General features: G+C 32.8%; 1 protein-coding gene across 1 annotated transcript in view; it reads left to right on the plus strand.

Moving 5' to 3' along the window:
• Positions 1-2,384: 2,384 nt before the first annotated feature.
• Positions 2,385-19,305, plus strand: part of LOC115455774 (epidermal growth factor receptor) — a 117,309-nt gene continuing 100,388 nt past the window's right edge. The window contains exon 1 of the mRNA XM_030184473.2: positions 2,385-2,566. Coding sequence (XP_030040333.1) covers positions 2,500-2,566 — 67 coding nt within the window. The 5' untranslated portion in view covers positions 2,385-2,499. The remainder of the gene's footprint in view (positions 2,567-19,305) is intronic.

Here is a 19,305-nt window from a genome sequence, read left to right on the forward strand (position 1 = left end):
AAATTCAACATCTAATGGTATTAAAAACACAATTACCAAGTTTTATTTGCACGGTTCATTTTATTAAGCGAGGATACGTTCTCATGACTGCCAAAAAATCCACTAACTGAATGTAAGAAATACGTTCTTACAATACCAAGAAAAAAAGGTTAGAAAAAAGCAATTTTGAAAAGGTAGAGTCATGCAAAGCAAATTTGTTGAGAGCAAAAATTTTAATAAGATTAGATATGCACTTTATTGTTTAAGGAAATTAAGAACTTTGTCAAACTAATGTGGATCTTGAATTCTATACATAATTGTTAATTCGTTCTAACCTTCGTTCTAACGTAAAACCTCTATCTACGAACAGTTAATATTAAATTTAATAATAAACAAAAATAATACAGGCAGGACAATTGGAACAGAGATTGAAATGCCCAAAATCATATTAATCTGATCGCATGTTCACATTAGTCGCTTCAGTGGTCAATTTACGCCATATTTTCGGGAAAAAGATCTAGTGTGGTTTCATCCGCCTTATACATATACGTCGCTGTATTGTGTACGCGAGACTGAGTTTTATGATATATTCATTAAGTATTGAGAAATCAAATATAGTTTATCTTTTACAATAATATTCTTATCGTTAAGCATTCATATTATGCACTATATGAAAGTAGTTTTCACTTTTACATATTGTACTTACTTGTAAGATAAAGAAATGACTTTTTAAGCTTTGTTTATTACATACAAGCAAATAATCGATCGAATGTTGCCTTATTCGTTCGCTTATCTATATTTTTATTTAATGAATAGGTATTTATAATTCGAGAGAAAATCGCTTTAATTAAGAGTACGCCTGATTTCCGGCCCATTTCTGAGAATTAATTGTACCAGAGTTATCAGTTTCATTTAACAATAATTCATAGTAACTATAACACGTCGTAAACATCGTTAAAAAAATGATAATATAATCTGAATGACTAAACCCATACGATAAAAATTCCCAGAACGATATCGCTTCAATAAACAATAGTAAAGAGGCGTACACATTACTGCAGCATGTAAAAAGAACAAGGATCCCATTGAATCTAATGTTCTCAATAGAACACGTGATCCTTTCTTTGGTCTCGTCTGGAACGCAAGTGCATTGAGTGTTGGGGCACATCCCCCCTCCGCGCCCCTCTCGCTCTCGCAGCCGTCCCGCCGCGCCTCCGCCGTGCTGGGAGGCTTACCTGGACGAGCAATTGCGTCCTGCGTTGTACCCGAAGAACCGCTACTACAAGCGCTGTCGAGTTGTAGACGCGACGCGCGACTAGTTGCTACCTAACTGTATTGGTATATTAGATAACTTTCATTTTATGGTAAAATGAAATTTAATTGAAATGAAAATTAGTGCTAATAAGACATTTTATGAGAATAAAAAATTACATACCATTTTTTAAGTACATTGCACGCATGGAGAAGGGAACAGCGTGAGATTTGGCATAACTAAAATTTATACAAGGTAATGCAGCAAATAAAATGTATGTAGAATATGTCTTACAAATATATAATACGAGGGTAGAGTTCCAATCACTGGGTGACTACAAGTTACTTTAATTACATGTAATTAAATATCTTTGTAAATACATTTACTTAATTTTATTATATTATGTTACATTTGATAGGATATCGTTTTGGGAGTTTCCCGCTGTATAGGTTTAAAAGATAGTAATATGTTTAATATATTTATAATAACAAGAAACGTTATTGTATGAGATAAATGCAAATTATAGCAAACAAGTTCATAAGTCATATTATTTTTAAGTAAATAAATACAAGATTAACTTTAAAATAAAAAGCCGTGCATTATTTTATTACAGTAAATATTCTGCATTGGCATAAAAAGTACGAAAGTATATTAACAAAGCTAATATCAAAGTAAATTATATTAATGTATAATAAACTCAACTGATGTGGGTGCAGTACCTACTCTTTTCGTTGCTGTTTATTTGAGAGCATAGTTGACGTATATATTTTATTTAAGTAGTTGACAGAAGTTTTGAGGCAGGCGTGTAATTTTTACTATCATTCTTTAAATTCAAATTCAAAGTTTAGTGCACTCCACAATCATTTTATACATAAGATGTTACATTTTAATACACGTGACATAATCGTGGACCCTGTCGGGCACGGTTATGTTTATTTTTTTGCAATTAATAACTTGAAATGTTTCATAGTTTGAGTGCTAAAAAAAACTTACTAACAAACCGTCAAACCCAATGGTAATACTATAAAGTGCTATAAACTTAAAAATCGTTGGTTGATAAGTAAGACAGTAACTATAAGAATTTTAGCGGTATATGTATCGCATCTGTGAATAGTTTATCTATGACGTCCGTTCACAGCGGCAAGGCCTGCGCACGCGCTTGTGAGGCTGTTGCTCATACAGGCTACGCTATCGTGCCGGACGGACGTGCGTTCAAATTGTGACCGTGAAACTGTAACTATGTACGGTGTGGGTTTGTGACTGTGACAATGTGGAACGTGATTGTGTTGCTGGTTGTTTCGTCGGCGTTCAGCCGGGCTGACTTCCAGGAGCGAGGTGAGACACTTTACAACCCTTTACGGAATCGCGGGAATAGTTTTTTTTAACTTTGCGGAGGTAAACGTAAACTACAAGTTACCGCACTTTGGCAGTCACTGTCCTCTGTGTTGAACAGGGGCCTAAATCGCTCAATGGGTTCTCCGGCATTCGTATTCAAACATTAGTCAAGTTCTAACAATTTTAGCCATGTCAATAGCTCTTGTATTGTCAAGCTTGTTATGAAATAAAGCAGGTAGTGGGAGCCGGAATATCGTTTGTTTTGCTTTTGTACGTAGAGAGAAAAGTGTGGTATTAAACACACAAGCACTTAATTAACGGTACGAGCTATCGAGTTCGTAGCACTACTGACATTTAGATACAAGACCATTGTATTTATAAATTGCTACTAGTTTTTGCGATCACTTTTTATTCTCTACTTTTTTAAACTTAATAACCTCCTTTTTTTACTGGCCAGTACGAGTTTATGGGGCATTGCGAGGTGAATATGATAATATATATTAAAATATATTATAAAAATAATTTAAACATATATTTTGAACAATAAGCAGGTTGTAGACTATTAAAGTTTATAAGATTCCAAATAAAACTCATTCTCCATCAAAAAGGAACAAGTTTAAGAAATATTTTCACGTATCTGCTGGTCTGGCAATACTTAAACAGAAAAAAGCATAAACTCGTTTCTGGCAGCGTGTGAACGCGTTGTAAACTTTAATTTTTAAACTTTAATATTTTGTCTTTGTATTGTTTGTGACCATTGCAGATGAATGTTGGTAAGAAGTCGATACTTTTGAATTTATATTGATATTTTTAAGTTTCTTCTTAATCATAGCCTTATTTTGCGAAAATTTTGGATATTGCATATTCCGTCGTTATTTCCAAAATAAGTTTTAATAATACCGATGGATGTTAGTACTCGTATATATAGATCGTGAAAGCTTGGAATAAAAATACTTTTTATTCTTTGCTTTATTAGGTAAGACTGCGTTCCACATCAATCAAGTACGTATGTACAGTCAGCCACAAAAGTAGCAGAATAAATTGAAAGGTTCAAATCGCCTATAAACTTATGTGTCCTTATCAGCAATCGTTTTTCTTCAGTAAAATAAAGTTCAAAGGGTTTGTTTTATTGTAGTTAGTGTGCTATTTAAAGTTTTGAATTTGTTCAGGTACTTTTTTGGCTGACTGTACAATGACTGTATGTACCAAAAGAAATAAGTCTTAGCTGTCATATCAGTTGTACTGCAGTTAGATAAGGCTTTGTTTACAAATATACGTATCGTTTGTGTACACGCATTCAGTTCAGCAAATGCGACGAAAAATTTATTTATTAATTTGCACTAATGTGATTTGATAGCGAAAACTATTATACATATATTTACTGTGATTTTTTTTTAAACTGAAAGCTTGAGTTTATAACTAATATAAAATTAAAATACAAAAATAATAATTTCCCGAGAACAGTTCAAAAAGACGTTATTTTAAAAAGTATATTTTACCCAAAATATACCAGGATTATATTAATTACATAAAACAACAGTAGCTATACATGAACTTGCTTAAAATATATTTCTGCAAGCTACTTGTTTGAATAGCCTTGTCTAGCCTAACCGTTACTTATACTTAACCACAAGATTTGTTATGGGGTGACTAATAATGAGTAATTAATTTAGATATAATTAATTTTGCTACAATTAGTACTTAAATATATGAATAGTTTCATAACTTCATAAAATTATACACACACCTAAACGCACATTTTACTTTAGAATAATGATCATTTTTATTTAGAATTAGTTGACCCGACAGACGTTGTCCTGTCTTAACTATGAATTTACAGCGCGCATTCTGTCATTCGCTGACAGTAATTTCAAACAATTGACAGTTATATAAAATTAATATTTTCGTTAAGTTTTCTTAAATTTTCTAATTTTCCGCGCAATTTTTTGAATTTTTTCTTTCATAAGAACCTTCTGACAATAACAAAAACAACAAAAAAAAAGTGAAGCCGTTCACGCGTGATGGCGTGACCAAGAGAAATAGGGATTCATTTATATATATATATATATATATATAGATAGATTAAGATATATTAAAATGCAAAACACGTCAAGTTAAAATTGATGTCAAATTAAATTAGTTAAAACTGATGTTAATTTTTCGGATTTTATCGCTTTTTTTTGTTATAATTTTTTCTCACGACATTTTGCCGACTGTAACCTTTCATAATCACGGGTAATTTGTATAATCGTAAAAGTTTGGTAAATATTGTAACTTTGACTTTTCGGGTCCTCAACACCTCAGGCTGCAGTTTTCGAAAGATCGGGAGAAAACAATATTATAAAAAACTACGATAGAATCTGAAAAGTAGTATTATTTCGATGTATAACATTCGCGTAAACATAAGTAGTCATAAAGCGGGGTTTACGGCACAGGCGCTGCCTATTACATAACATTACTGTTAAAGTGAATTATATACATATAATTTGGATAATTAAACAGTATTATTTGGGTGTTATGTCTATGGTGTAATTTTTTTAAATTGACAATTTCGGTCAGTGGCTGTTGAGCTTCACTTGGATTTTTTTTTTATTTTACACACATAACAGGTTACAATCATAATACATTGACTTCTAAAACTTACTTTTAAAAATAACACCTTAATAAATATAGTTGATATTTCTGTGTATATCTGAGATATGAACTCAGGCCTTTACAGGATCAATAAACATGTCAAATATCACTAACAAACGCAATATGCAAAAATTATGTCATACGACAAAGCGATGGCAACTTATAAACTTTTCCATAATCACCACATCTTTTTGAATATTAATACATTTATACATACATTTTTATTTATGTATGGTATTGTGAACTCTGATCGGGATTGGAATGGACACATTCTGAGCTCATCGGCTAAATAAAACAATTCTAGAGAATCATTGTAATATATATCTTGTGGTTTTGACCGCAATATTTATAACTGTATTAATAGTATTGTTTGTAAGAAAATTGTAAATTATTCGTCATTGTAGTTCACCACATGTGTATTTTTTAATTTCGACCTTATTTATGTAATACCACAATTTAGACTCATTTCATATAAATAAATGCATAAATAAAAAATATGGCCATAAAATAATGTTTTTTCCTCTTTAGCTGTAGCATAATTTTGCATATGAAACTTATAAGTAACACATGTCCTTTGGTTAATTGAATAATAATAATAATAATATCAGTCCTGTATTATATACTTGCCCACTGCTGAGCACGAGCCTCCTCTACTACTGAGAGGGATTAGGCCTTAGTCCACCACGCTGGCCTAGTGCGGATTGGTAGACTTCACACATCTTCGAAATTCCTATAGACAACTTCTCAGATGTGCAGGTTTCCTCACGATGTTTTCCTTCACCGTTAAAGCGAACGATAGATTCACAAAGAATACACACATGATTTTTTAGAAAAGTCAGAGGTGCGTGCCCTTGGGATTTGAACCTGCGGACATTCGCCTCGGCAGTCCGTTCCACACCCAACTAGGCTATCGTCGCTTAATTGAATAAATCAATATAAATTTTTAAATACAATTCTAGCCAAGAAGTCTTTCTACCTTCGTTTACGCTGAGAGAAAACAAAATTATGCACGGAACTGACGTATTTGAGCGACACACTTATACTTATACTTAGTAGTACACACAGAGGGGGCCTAGCGCCATATCGGGTATAAATTCCAGACTCCGTAGATATTGAGAAGAAAAAAAAAATCATTTGGATCGATCCGAATGCATTTATAATATAGCTGCTTCACCGAGGCCGTCATAGTATCATCGTAATTGTGAATATATTCATACGTCTCCAATGGATTTTTATACTAAGTAATTTCTATCAAGACGCTGCAGAATAAGATATAGCTTAGAATAAGATCTCTCTATCTCACTTCTCACACATCCACACGATAGCAAAGTAAACCATCAAACAAATTAGCTGTATTCTGCAAAAGGAGATACGTGCGTCTAATAAGTTCGTTCTAAGAGAAAATATACAGGTATTAAACGCAAAAGCAAGGCGACGGAACTCGACGCTTACAGCCCAGCGGAAGAGAAACCTCGTGCAACTTGTTTTGATACTAAAAATTATAGATTTGTTGTGAATTAATTTTTGTTTGAATATGGATAGCTTTCATATTTTGCGACATGTGTCTTTGAAGAACGTATTTTCATGTGAAATAAATACATATGATTTTCAATTATAAGTATATATAATATTATTTTGTCATCTGTATTTTACTGAGATTTTTAGTGCTATTTGATATTTAGCAGATAATTTGATAGGTTTTATATGAACCTTAATTTGTACACATATCACATAATCTATAATGCATTACCTAATATTATCAATAGCAGATTTTTTATTTCAGGACAAGAGTTATTTATGATGAGAAGTAACTATGTATTACGAACACAATTTAAGGATGAATTCATCATTGATAGATATAGCTCCTTTCTCAACATAATACCTAAACATATTGTCAAAATTAAAAAAATCCACGAGCACTTATCCAGCTTCCGGAAGTCAATGAAACGGAAGCGAACACGAGTAGATACAGTAAAAAAAAATATTAAAAAACACCCCACTCACATCTAGGGGCGTGCACAAGTGTTCCAGTTTTTTAGGTTCGATTCCCGGGACGGATATTGCTTACTAGCACTTTAAACCATCTTAAAACACATTTCCAAGTACTCACATCCGGATTAAAAATATCTAAAATGTTGTTCAAGGTATAGAGTATTTCCTATGCATGGGAACGTAGTTACTATTGTTATGTTATTATATAGAATGTGATAGTATATTAGAGATATTTAAAATACTGGTTTATGGTTTGTAATTCCTACGCCAGCCTGAAACAGACCACTTATTTCATAGATAAAAACCTTTGTTCAAATATGTATCCGGAAAGTAGATAAATGATTTAAATGAATAGTTTATTTATTAAATAATTTAGATAGTTATACAACATAGTTCATTAATACACATAAGTGTAACGCAGTATTTTAATTATTGAGAGACTGAAACATTTTTATTATGAATGTTCTACTTCTTTTGTATCACACTCCATCATATTATGTATGCACATAATATGTTGACAAAATATGGGTTTTGTATAACTTTTACTCTAACAATCACGTCGACAAAATATTCAATCTTTGAAATATTAAAGGGAACTGCTAAAGTCTTAAGAATTTGAACATAGCTTTGCCATCCGGTGTCAGTAGTGTTTAAATCGCTAGCAACTCTATTAAAAGCCTCGCCTTAAACGCTTGAAAGAACGGAAACGCGTGTCGCAAAGGGCCATTCGGTTACCAACAAGAGTATAAATTATACGAATTCAGTTACATAACAAGTCAGCCCTAACAGTAAGTCATTATCGCTTAGAAAATTGGCGTTTAGTATTAATTAAACAGGCCGGCATAATTGTGTCGACTCCTGTGGGATAACTAAGTATAATCTTTTTGTATGTATCTATCTGGGCCTCATTGCGATAGCCTTTCGGTGCGATGGATTATGCTGCCTGTGAAAAAAAAATATTTGGAGATTTAAGACCTAAGGTAGAGAGGCCTTGATATTAGATCAGGATAATGCCAGACAAAAGTGAGCTCTTATTTCGATTACAATAGGTTGATTTTAAATCAGATGAATTGAAATGCAGGGAATTGTTTGGAAACTCGAAAGTACTGGATTTGAGTACGTTTGCTTTGCAACTTTAATCATTATGTTTAATTCCGATGGATCTTTATTTAACATACGTTGGATCTGTTTAGGCAACTGGCTAAAAGTTTACACCTTTGCTTACCCCTGAGTAGGAAAAAAAGTCGTGATGTAGCTATATATATTTTGATCTATTATAATACATAAAGCGATAACTTCATTTCATAAAGTATAAGCAGATGCACTGCTAATATAACCACCATCCGCAGCGCTCATTTCCTCATGACAATTGTCACAGAACAGTACGGAAATTAGTTAGACACGCTTTAGTTTACCGAATGTCCGCCACAACTTGCAATTCCAGTAAGTTATACGTATTTCCTTAAATATTCTCAGAAATGATCTGGATATGGAACATATTCATGAAGTTTACAATATGTTCCTATGAGATAAAACGATGTTAGTATTAGAATTATTTGAAATTTATAAAAATATTATTAGAGTTCTGAGAACGCTTGATAATAGTTATAGCAATAATAAGGACTCTGTTCAGTACCTAAAAATCTCTTTAAAGTATAAAATTAAAAGAATTGAGGATTCAGAGTAAAGGTAATTGATGTTATATTTTTATTCAAGTTTTGCCATTATGTTTTCGTTCCACATTATTATTATTATGAAGAAATAAATTAAATTACATACAACCGGGATTGTTTTTGCAGTTGGCACCGCATCAACACTACGGACTGGTAATTAAACGGGCTGTCTAAAACACTTAATTAACTGCGAGCAAAAATTGCCCATCTCGGCGATAATAATAAGGTGCAATATCCTGTGTCTGGTTCTTGCCGTTGTAACCTTTCGACATGATGATTCTACCGACTTCGATGATTTCACTAGTCAACAGTACGCTAAGCGTCATTCTTATCAGGATTGGGTATTATGTCAGCCTTTTGCACGGGAATTGTTATGGGTTTACGGACGGCTGATGGCTCTATTACTGAATATTCTAAGAATTAGGACACAAAACTAAACAACTTAGAAACAAAAAAAAAATCGTAACCGACATATTGCATTTTCTAAAGTGGACTTTTTATAAGTTATACTTAAATGTTTATAACATATTTCCAGTATTTTGATTGCATGTTATTTACGTAACTAAAAACCGCATGTGCTATTGAATAAAAAACTCCTTTAATTTTTTTTATTGTCGGTTATGATGTTTTCCGAAAAGGCTCTAAAGTCCAAACTATGCTGGCGTGTACTTTGTATTTAATGTTAACATAACAGCAAATCAATTATAAACATTCACATTTTGTTGCTTGTAATGTCTTTCAAGTTGGTATAACTTTATATTTTTGCGAGTACATTAGTATACAGAGTTTCCACGTAGAGTGACTGGCATAATTTATTTTTAAATCCCCCTCTTAAATTTTATGGAAATACAACGCGTTTTAAATAATTTGGACACGTTTATGATATTAGGCGCTGCGCAGATGGTAACTTTATTATCAAAAGAGCATGACAGTAAAGCGTCTAGTTGCATTGATGTGCAGCACTAAATTGCGTTTTCGAGCATCATTGCCGATAATATAGCAAGTTCTATGTATAAAATTTAAGGTTAGTTATATTACCATTTAATCACAACTTCCGTTGTTGACAGAAAATAAAAATATATATTTAATAACGCAAAATGTGTGTTATGAATTTCTAGTTAGCGTATCCCGATAAAAACACTGTAAAATACGGTTACATATGATCGAAGTCTCTAATACTTAATTTTAGTGCCTCATCATATATAAATAAATGTGTTTTGGAGTTTTTTTATAAAACCACACAACAAAGATATTTTTAAAAATATAAAAAATTATCAACAACAAGTCGTCCGTTTTTTGCTAACAATGTATTTAGTACAAGTAACGATGTACCTACTCTAACACAGAACAAGCCAATTATAGTATTCCGACAAATAATATCTATAAAACACAACTTGTACTTGCAATTATTTATACAAAATTATTAAAATAGATACAGTTCAATATGACGTAGATACTAGATAATCTAATTTTCAACCACAAAAATGTAGTCCTGTCAAAAGTATTCAACCTTGAGTTTTGAAATAATATTGAAATTAATTTAAAAACTGTAAAATTAAATTAATTTAAGTTAATTTTATTATCATTTGTTATACAAATCATTAGGTATGTGTTAACTTAACACATGATATGATAAAATTTTCTATGTGTATCGAATAGGAGATGCAGTTAGTAGGTTATCTACTTGGTGAAAAATGGAAATATTTAAAATGTTGAATTCACTGACCTCGAATATTCTTTATGTCATTGACAACTCAGAAATACCATAATTGACATAGAATATTTGCGTAACGTTGTGTTTCCTGGTTGAATACAAATACCCGCCCTCTTAACTAGTTCCAAAGATTTCAACGCTTGTATTCGTATATTCGTCGGCCATTTCAAAATGGCAAATGCTTGTGGTTTATTCATTATTATACAATTCAAATATAAATTAGATTTGCAATCCTAACCGCGTACGTAACTTACTGATTACATATTAAAAAGGGTAATGCGTTTCATGAAACTAAAATAGATTAAAATACATTTGTAGTTTTCAAATAGCCTGTTGATTAAAACATATGCCGTTCTAGCTTATCTGTGAATAAATAAATTAATTAATCGGAAAGGCTTGTTAATTTTTTTATTTCGTCTTCATGTATTCATGGCCTGTTTTTTAATTATTGTTCTCAGTTCCAGACTAGTGGTAGATTAATTTAAGGTGAAGTTGGCGGAATTCTGGTGTGGTACGAAAACCGAAGCAAATGTCATTTGCTTTGTTTTGGATTCGAGTGCCAGAGTCCAATCACGGTTTACCGACACACTGCCACTAAGCCAATAGTTTCTGTGAAATAGCTAGTTCATACTTTCTGTGTCGATCCTTGCAAGTTATTAGAGATGTTTACAAAATATCACCGGCCATTGTACTCACGCAAAAAACGTTGAGCCGATTGTGACGATGACGTTTTATTTGTAAAATAAGATTTTTCGACGTTCTATTTGTATGTCTAAAAACCGGACTAGTGCGAGTTGGGCTCGCGCATCGAGGGTTCCGCAAAAACTTGCAGATATCTAAATACACAAGTTCGAATTTAAATCTGCCAAATTTGAATAGGTTACGAACATGGCTATTGCATCGAATGCAAGTAAATTGTATTCGTTTTTTAAGGTACATATTTACGGTTTTCTGATTTTTTCCTTTACATGTGCTATAACATTGTTTTTTACAAAATTTCATTCTAGTACGGGAAAGACGCACTATCGCAAAATATGCGCCAATGAAGTTCATGTGTTTTGATCGCGTTGAGTTACAAGTTTAATTTTTTAAAGATACTGTAGACTTGACTTTTTAGTATTTTCAACATTACATGTACGTATTCCTGAGAAAAAGGGTCCTGACAGACAGACACTCGACGAAGAACAAAGTGATCCTGTGAGGGTTGCTTATGAGCTACGGAACCCTGAAAATGAAAGCACTTTTAATACATTCAAGGAAACAAGCATAAGTTAAATTTTTTATGGTACAGAAAGATAAATTATTACGAATAAGTAGGTTAGATACTAGTTCTATCCTACCAAACATAGATATGGTTATTATAATGTGTTTTATAAAACGAAACTTAATTACTATTAATTTAATTATAATTTTGAGCATTGTATATATATTATACCTAACGTAAAATTATGTGATATAAATCGATCTGTGCTATGTGAATAGGAAACTAGAAGACCTGTAAAGTATTTCCTTAAATACGAAATCAATCAAACAAATCACGTAATTTGCGCCATGTCGCGCCTGGAGTTGTATTAAATTTTAATAATTATTTATTGGGATAAATATTTGTAAATCTATCCAATTGGATATTTATACATTTTTCTAAAATACATTTATCTTTTTTTTCTGAAATCTAGTAAGAGAAGTATTTTCCAATAACCTGAATAGTAAACATGTTGTAAAGCATGGCATTTGCGGAAAGGGCTTGCTATGGAATAAGAGCGATAGGAAATTGACATCGCCGAGTGTCATCGGCCATGACACTGCGTGCGTAAAAAAGAGATAGCGCGATAACCCCACACTCCCACTTTTGTTCACAATAAGTTCAAGCAATTTTGATGCTGATTTCATGTGCGAATTTCTTATTTGTAATATTTCTGTTACATATCAAATAAATAAAAGTATCCTAGTTGCTATTCTCAATAAGTTCTAGGAGAGCCGGAGACAGGATGCGCAGATGCAGAGAGTACTGACACACCACACTTGTTTAAATTGCCCGCCGTTCATAGTAACGTTAGCAACTAAACAAACAGACTCATAACATTAACATATTTCGAAGCGAAGAAAAGTATGTCATTTTAAAATGTTAAATACTTCTGCACGCACCTTCGTCATAGCGATTATCAAAATAATACCATAAACTTATTATTCGGGGATAAATGAAGCCTTAATTTACAGTTTATATACTATCTGAGGAAATTATAATATATCGTGCTAGGGTAAATGGTAAAGTAATGTGTACAAACACACTTACATATTATAACATTATGATTCTGTATGTACAAACACGATTTTTTTCTACGTACACGCGCTATAAAATGTATATTATTCTGTGTAATAAGCATCTAGTCGCCTAAGGATAGATACATATCTATGACTACTGGCCTTGCGTGGCGTCGGTTTCTTAACAATGTACTTAAATGTGCTTCCATTAAAGCTTTTATAACTATTTTACTCGTTTCTGGTTGATTTGGATTAGGAACATGCAATTATAGGATAGGATATTTGGTAATTTTGTTAAGCAAGCGACTTTAAAACATTGGTCAGCTTAGAATACTCGTCTAAATAAATAATTAATATTGACGGCAATATTCGCTTTAAATAGTGAACAATATCTAAAACGTTAATAAAATAGTTGAGATATTCAAACATTTGTTTTTTTGTGCAAACGAATGACGAGACGAGCAAGCCGTTCGTCTAACAGTAAACCACCCCGACTACCATAAACATTACCAAACCCCACCAACACTTTAACAAAGCATTGCGTGACATTGTAGTGAACTCTGAGACAATATGTTAAGAGTCATAATTCACAGTTACACCGGTTAATATTTTGGAGTTTGAGAGAAATTAACAAGGCGTAAAGAGCAGCAGAATTCATTTGTCCAATATGTCATGCTTCAGACTATCCACATGAGTTAAAGGCTGTAAGTAATAAAGATGTTATTGTGCCACGTTATAATTTCATGGCATGGCTTAGGGTCCGCGTCATGTGCTTCCTATTACCTACCCCCCTAGTATTAAGTCGTGACGAGCATGCCATTAGATACTGTCACAAAGATGGTTATTTGGCGGTTAATACGGGTACAAAATTCAAGTATGATTATGCTATTAGCAGGGGGTTCGGAAGACGAAATGGAGGATATTTTACGCTGCTCATATTGAGGCTCACGTTCTAATCTCTGTCGTATTTTAAAACATCTAGAATCTGAATTTCAGACAATTAGAGTTATAGAGCAGAAAGCGTTTATCCTAAATCAGCAGTAATATTAGTAAGGGATTGAATTTGTTTTGTGGGGAAATCTTTAGACCACTGCTTAATTTCCGTAAAATATTTCGCTAATAGTTATTTGCGATAACTACAATGGCTATTTATCGGGGCTGAATTCTCTACCTTCTCGGATACTATATCTAAATTAGTAATATTGTAACATGTCTCTGTTTTGAGGCTCTTCGTGCGCTCTCTGTCTTGAGCCACATTTTAATACGATATTGAGTATGTTAGTATTCCAATGGTAGTAAGTGCTAGTATTCCATTGGTAGTACTTGAACAATATGTTAATGAACACATGTTTTTTTATCCTAATAGTGCAATGTTACCCAGAACATGTGGGCATAATGTGTACAAGCAATTAAAGCAAATAAGTACACAGATGTGTGAATTTAAAACACATGTGAGGACATGGCGATATAAACATCTTAATGTATTGCAGACTGAACCCTTTACCCCCTTGAGGAGAGGCGTGATGTTGGTTAAACCCGCTTCCCATGGCATAAACAATCTTACTGTTTATTAATTGACATAAACAATAAGAGCCAATGTGTTCGCATGCAAGAGCAAAAACCACATAGAGCTGTAACATAAGCCGCGCTACCATAACCTGCACGTTTCAAATCTATTATATACGTAAAAGGGGTAAACAGAACAAAGGGTTATCTATCTGAATACCTATATATATATATATATATATATATAGGTATTATGAAAACGGTTCAGTATTTCATTTATATATTTAAAATTCTCATTTTTATCCTTGTATAGTTAAGACCAACCAACTTTCTATCATTCCGTAGAGTCAGTTTATTTTTCATTTTTATGAGAGCAAATGCGCGAATTTTTAAATAAATTACTCACCGTTAATAATATTCCGCATCTCCACGGTGGGGGAATTATTAATAAATTTATAATAAATACTTATTAATTTACAATAAGCATATACAGTGTACACCTCAATTGAGATATCTTCATTTGCCTTAAAATTCCTGTAAATCCGAAAACACTTCAAATGTCAATTAAAATAAAAACTTGACTACAGATAATGTGAGATCCACTTTAAATACATTCACAGAAAAGTCCGTACTCCCAAAACTCAATCCATTGTTACTTACATAACTCTAAACTAAAAGTGTTAACCACTTCGGTTTCATAGAAGACGTGGAAAGATATCCACGAAAAGTGGCAACAGCGCAACAGTAGATAACATAGTAGGTATATTATTAGTGTAGTTTCCATGGCCGTATCAATTAAACTATTAATTGTACTTACGGTTGGCGCGTCACGAATTCATAGCGCTCGGCTGTCCACGAAATCTTTGCGTTCTTACGTACGAAGCTTACGTATTACTTGTTTAACTATACTTTATTAATATTATATACTATTTAGTTGTTCTATATAGACATGGTAGAGACTACTCCGTCTGTTGGTAAGAATGGCAGTTACAATATCAATTGCAAAAGGTTATCCCTAGTTAGTGAACACAATTATGTCGGACTGTTCAAAACTGTATATATTTGTGATTGTTTACGTCATTATAATTTAAATATATTTCAGTTATAAATTAATTTCTATTTATTTATATTCATTTATTGTTTATTCGCATTGATATCGTAACCACACTGTTACGCAGTGCAATATTAACTAAATATTACAAATACCTATTATAAAACAACTTCTTAGACCTTTTTGTGATTAAAGTTACATTGGATAATTGCGATTCATTCAACCATTTGATTTGTATTGCAATAATACGAAATTGAAAATTATTTTTGGGTATCTTAAATCTAAGATATTATTATTTGTGCATAATAAATATTTTTTTGTGCTACATTTAATTTATTTAAGCATCAAAACACTGAAATGAAATATATATTTTTACTTTCGCTGCCGCATTATTTAGATTATAATATAATTGTATATATGTGCAAGACAGAAGCATAAAATAGATAAATAAGTGACTAATTGCAATCTATGTACTAATATTGTGTATGTAATTATCGTATTGTGCGTTTTCTTTATACTTACTAAGCAATTTGTACATAAGAATAACAATTTCCGGATTCCGTGATGTGTTATGACTACTAGTATTTTCAAACAGTAATATTTAAAGAAAAGCCATTGTTCTGTAGCGAAATTTTAGGTTATTGTAAATTAAGGCGGGTAGATATTATACCGTTGTTTTTTTGCCAAAGAGTTTACTATCACTCACTAGAACATTAAGAGATAATAAGTTAATTAGAAAATCTTTAAAATATGACATATCCAAACGTATTTGGTCTATGTGAAATTTTGGGTATTTTATGCTATCGATATTTTATAGATGCTTTTAAGGTACAGCCTAAACAGTTTATAACAAATCTATTTTTAAAGTATTCCACATAATATATATCGCACCGTGCATGGACAACACGAGGAAGTATGTTATTTATATCTTTTATGATTTGCAGAAAATGTTACAATGAATGACAATTTCCTTAATGTTTTATGTCGTTGGGAAGTTTGTTGGAAACGGGATATAAAAATGTATGAATAAATCATTATCCGTCTGGTTTTCATATGTTAGGAACAACGAGAAAATCAATATAAATGTTAGAATATCAATGTTAGATGAAGTAATTTATATTAAAATAAAAAGAAACATCACTGAGTACAGATATACTTTCACAAATATTACTCAAACCGAACAACCGGTACGACTGGTAATGAACAACTGCTCGCTGCTGACTGACGACTGCCTCGATTTGTTAAACGCTCTGTGTTTTTATAGCAAAAGGTATCACAAATACCCTCTTAAAAATATTTCAATCCTAACACAAGATTTTCTTTCGTCTAACTGGCTTTTTCAACGCGAGTCCGTTTTGTTTTTTACTTACATATAAATTATTATTATAATTATAGGAGGTTTAATTTATAATAATTTAACATTGTCCTACGATTTTTTTAATATGCTGGCATATCGCTCATCGCATATTAAATGACACAAATAAATCTTAGGGTTTTTATCAGATTTTAGAGCCCTTATCGGCCATTCCGGAAGAGTATTCGGTCATGGGCCGGCAACTCCATGAGACATCTCGTCACCTTACACAGTTTCCAAGCCCGTGCTGGTAATCTAATTACCGCGCGGTCACGTCTCTGTCTTAATTCCACATGCTTCGGTTATGAGTATTGAAGTGATAATTACATTCAGCCATATGCATTTACAGTAGGTACAGAGCGTGACAAAAATTTTGAGCACGTAAGCTTTGAAATGAGAAGGACCTTTTATCGTTTTTTGAAAAAGTAAGTCAACACCACAAGGAACCGTGAGCAAGGGCTTGTTGAATTCTAAAATATCGAATAGGAATTCAAAACTTTTTGGGATATAGTAGACAATTGGTATACATGTCAATATTTATAAAATGGCGCTGTTTGTAGTACAACTTTAGACTAAAAATTTCAGTTTTATCCTATACTATCTCTCGCCTGCGGCTCCGCCCGCGTGTAATAGTTTTTAACGAAATAAACCATTTCCTGTGCCTATAGCACTCAGGAGTAATGTATCTTCCTATTTTCAAAATAAGTTTAGTAATTCCTTTGATTAGCGCGTTCAAATTAAACCCCTCAGCTTTATATAATAGAATAGACGTTCTAATATATTTTTTTAATTTAGCCCTCTATAAAATGCTGAAAGCAAAACAGCATCACACGTGACATGGCATGTTCTCGAGCCACGTAGTCGGAGTTTATTTCGAACAATAACAGGCATTTTGTTAAAAACACACCTAATTGTTTGTTATTAGCGACTGGTAAATACTTCGCGCTGTGGAATGTTTTGTTCGAGATGACAGCAGGATCTTGAATATGCAATTCTAAAGCATCCGTTGCTTTTGTAAAAATTATTTGAGTTCTCACATAGATAAAGAGGAACAAGCTGTAGACGTGTCCATAATGTGAAGGTGCACACTGCACACGGCGCAATAGGCATAGACAATCATTTCTTTGAAATAAATAATTTACAATATTTATCATTCCAATGAGTGACATTATCGTGTCATTTATATAAAATATTTGAGAATGGACAAAAAATCCACTTATAACTCACAAGATCGCGCCAACGAGAAAGCTTTGTTTGAGTACACGACGTACCTATTTGACGTAAAGGTAAACTATTCAAATGGGATCACACACAAGGTGTACAATGTCGAAACCGTCAAGTTAAGGCCTATACACAATACGTACGTTCATAATTTCACCAGTTTCATTACCATACGTTTCAACGCCGATATTGGCTTGGCTTGTGTCCTCTCAAAAGTGACGTAATTTATGGAAGACCACCAGTAGCCGCATTGTTTACGTGAGACGTGAGCATGCCGTGCATAATACAAGCATTGTATTATAATATTTCCATGGCGGACAATGACAAATAAATAAATGTCTATTTACTGTGCACGGTGAAAATGCGGCCTAATTTTAATGACCTCTAATAAACACGCCATTCGCTTATGTTACGTGTATAATACAGCGAATTCTGAACGAACATGAGTATTGATACTCAGCCGGCAAAATAAAGCAATAAACTCAGCGATAGCATTGCACCCGTAGATCTCGATAATTAGTTGAGTCACCCGGCGCGCACGCCTAAGGAATTGGGAACTGGGAGCCGAGCTGTGCCGAAGATTTCCGAATGCTCCCGAAGGCGAGAAGAAGGGGGAGCTCGGCAGCCCGTGACGCTTTCGACCAGCTAACCGTGACTTGTACCCGCGAACCTCGATGGACATGTGATGCCAAACCCATACGAAATCCGATCGTACGGTAAAATATTCTGTAACTGGCACATTAAAATTGATAGTTAACATTCCTAACTGAATGCTTTTGGTAATTTGTAAGAGGCACACGTTGAGTCCGTGTACGCACGTTTAACGGCTTCTAAGACATAGTCACCTCAATAGAAAATTGCTAAATAAACGGTCATTTCTATACATTACAATGCATACATAAGTTTTGTATTTTATAGAAAATTTATGCATTTGTAATATTTTGTATGTTTTTATCATTTTTGTGTTTGCAGAAAGCTCGGCGTAACGGGTGTTCCAGTTTTTTTTTTGTTTGAAACTAAGCTTATTGATTTAAATTTACTATTAATTTAAACGCCTATTACTTGGGCCACTGCATATATTATATACACGGATATTGTAATTAGCAATATTGATTGCTATATCTAAGCGTCATAAGTATCATTTTACTTTAAGCACTATTTAACACATATATACTGATGAAGAAACTTCAAACAAGATCTTTTGATGGCATCAATTGTAAGCGAATAGCGAAATCTGAATAAACTTGTTAACAGTACAATGATATGTCAGATTCAGCAGTAACTGCAAAAACACTCATTTACAAGTAACGTCATTTGATTTGTACTTAATAA

The sequence above is a fragment of the Manduca sexta genome, chromosome 27 (assembly GCF_014839805.1).
Source record: "Manduca sexta isolate Smith_Timp_Sample1 chromosome 27, JHU_Msex_v1.0, whole genome shotgun sequence".
Lineage (NCBI taxonomy): Eukaryota > Metazoa > Arthropoda > Insecta > Lepidoptera > Sphingidae > Manduca > Manduca sexta.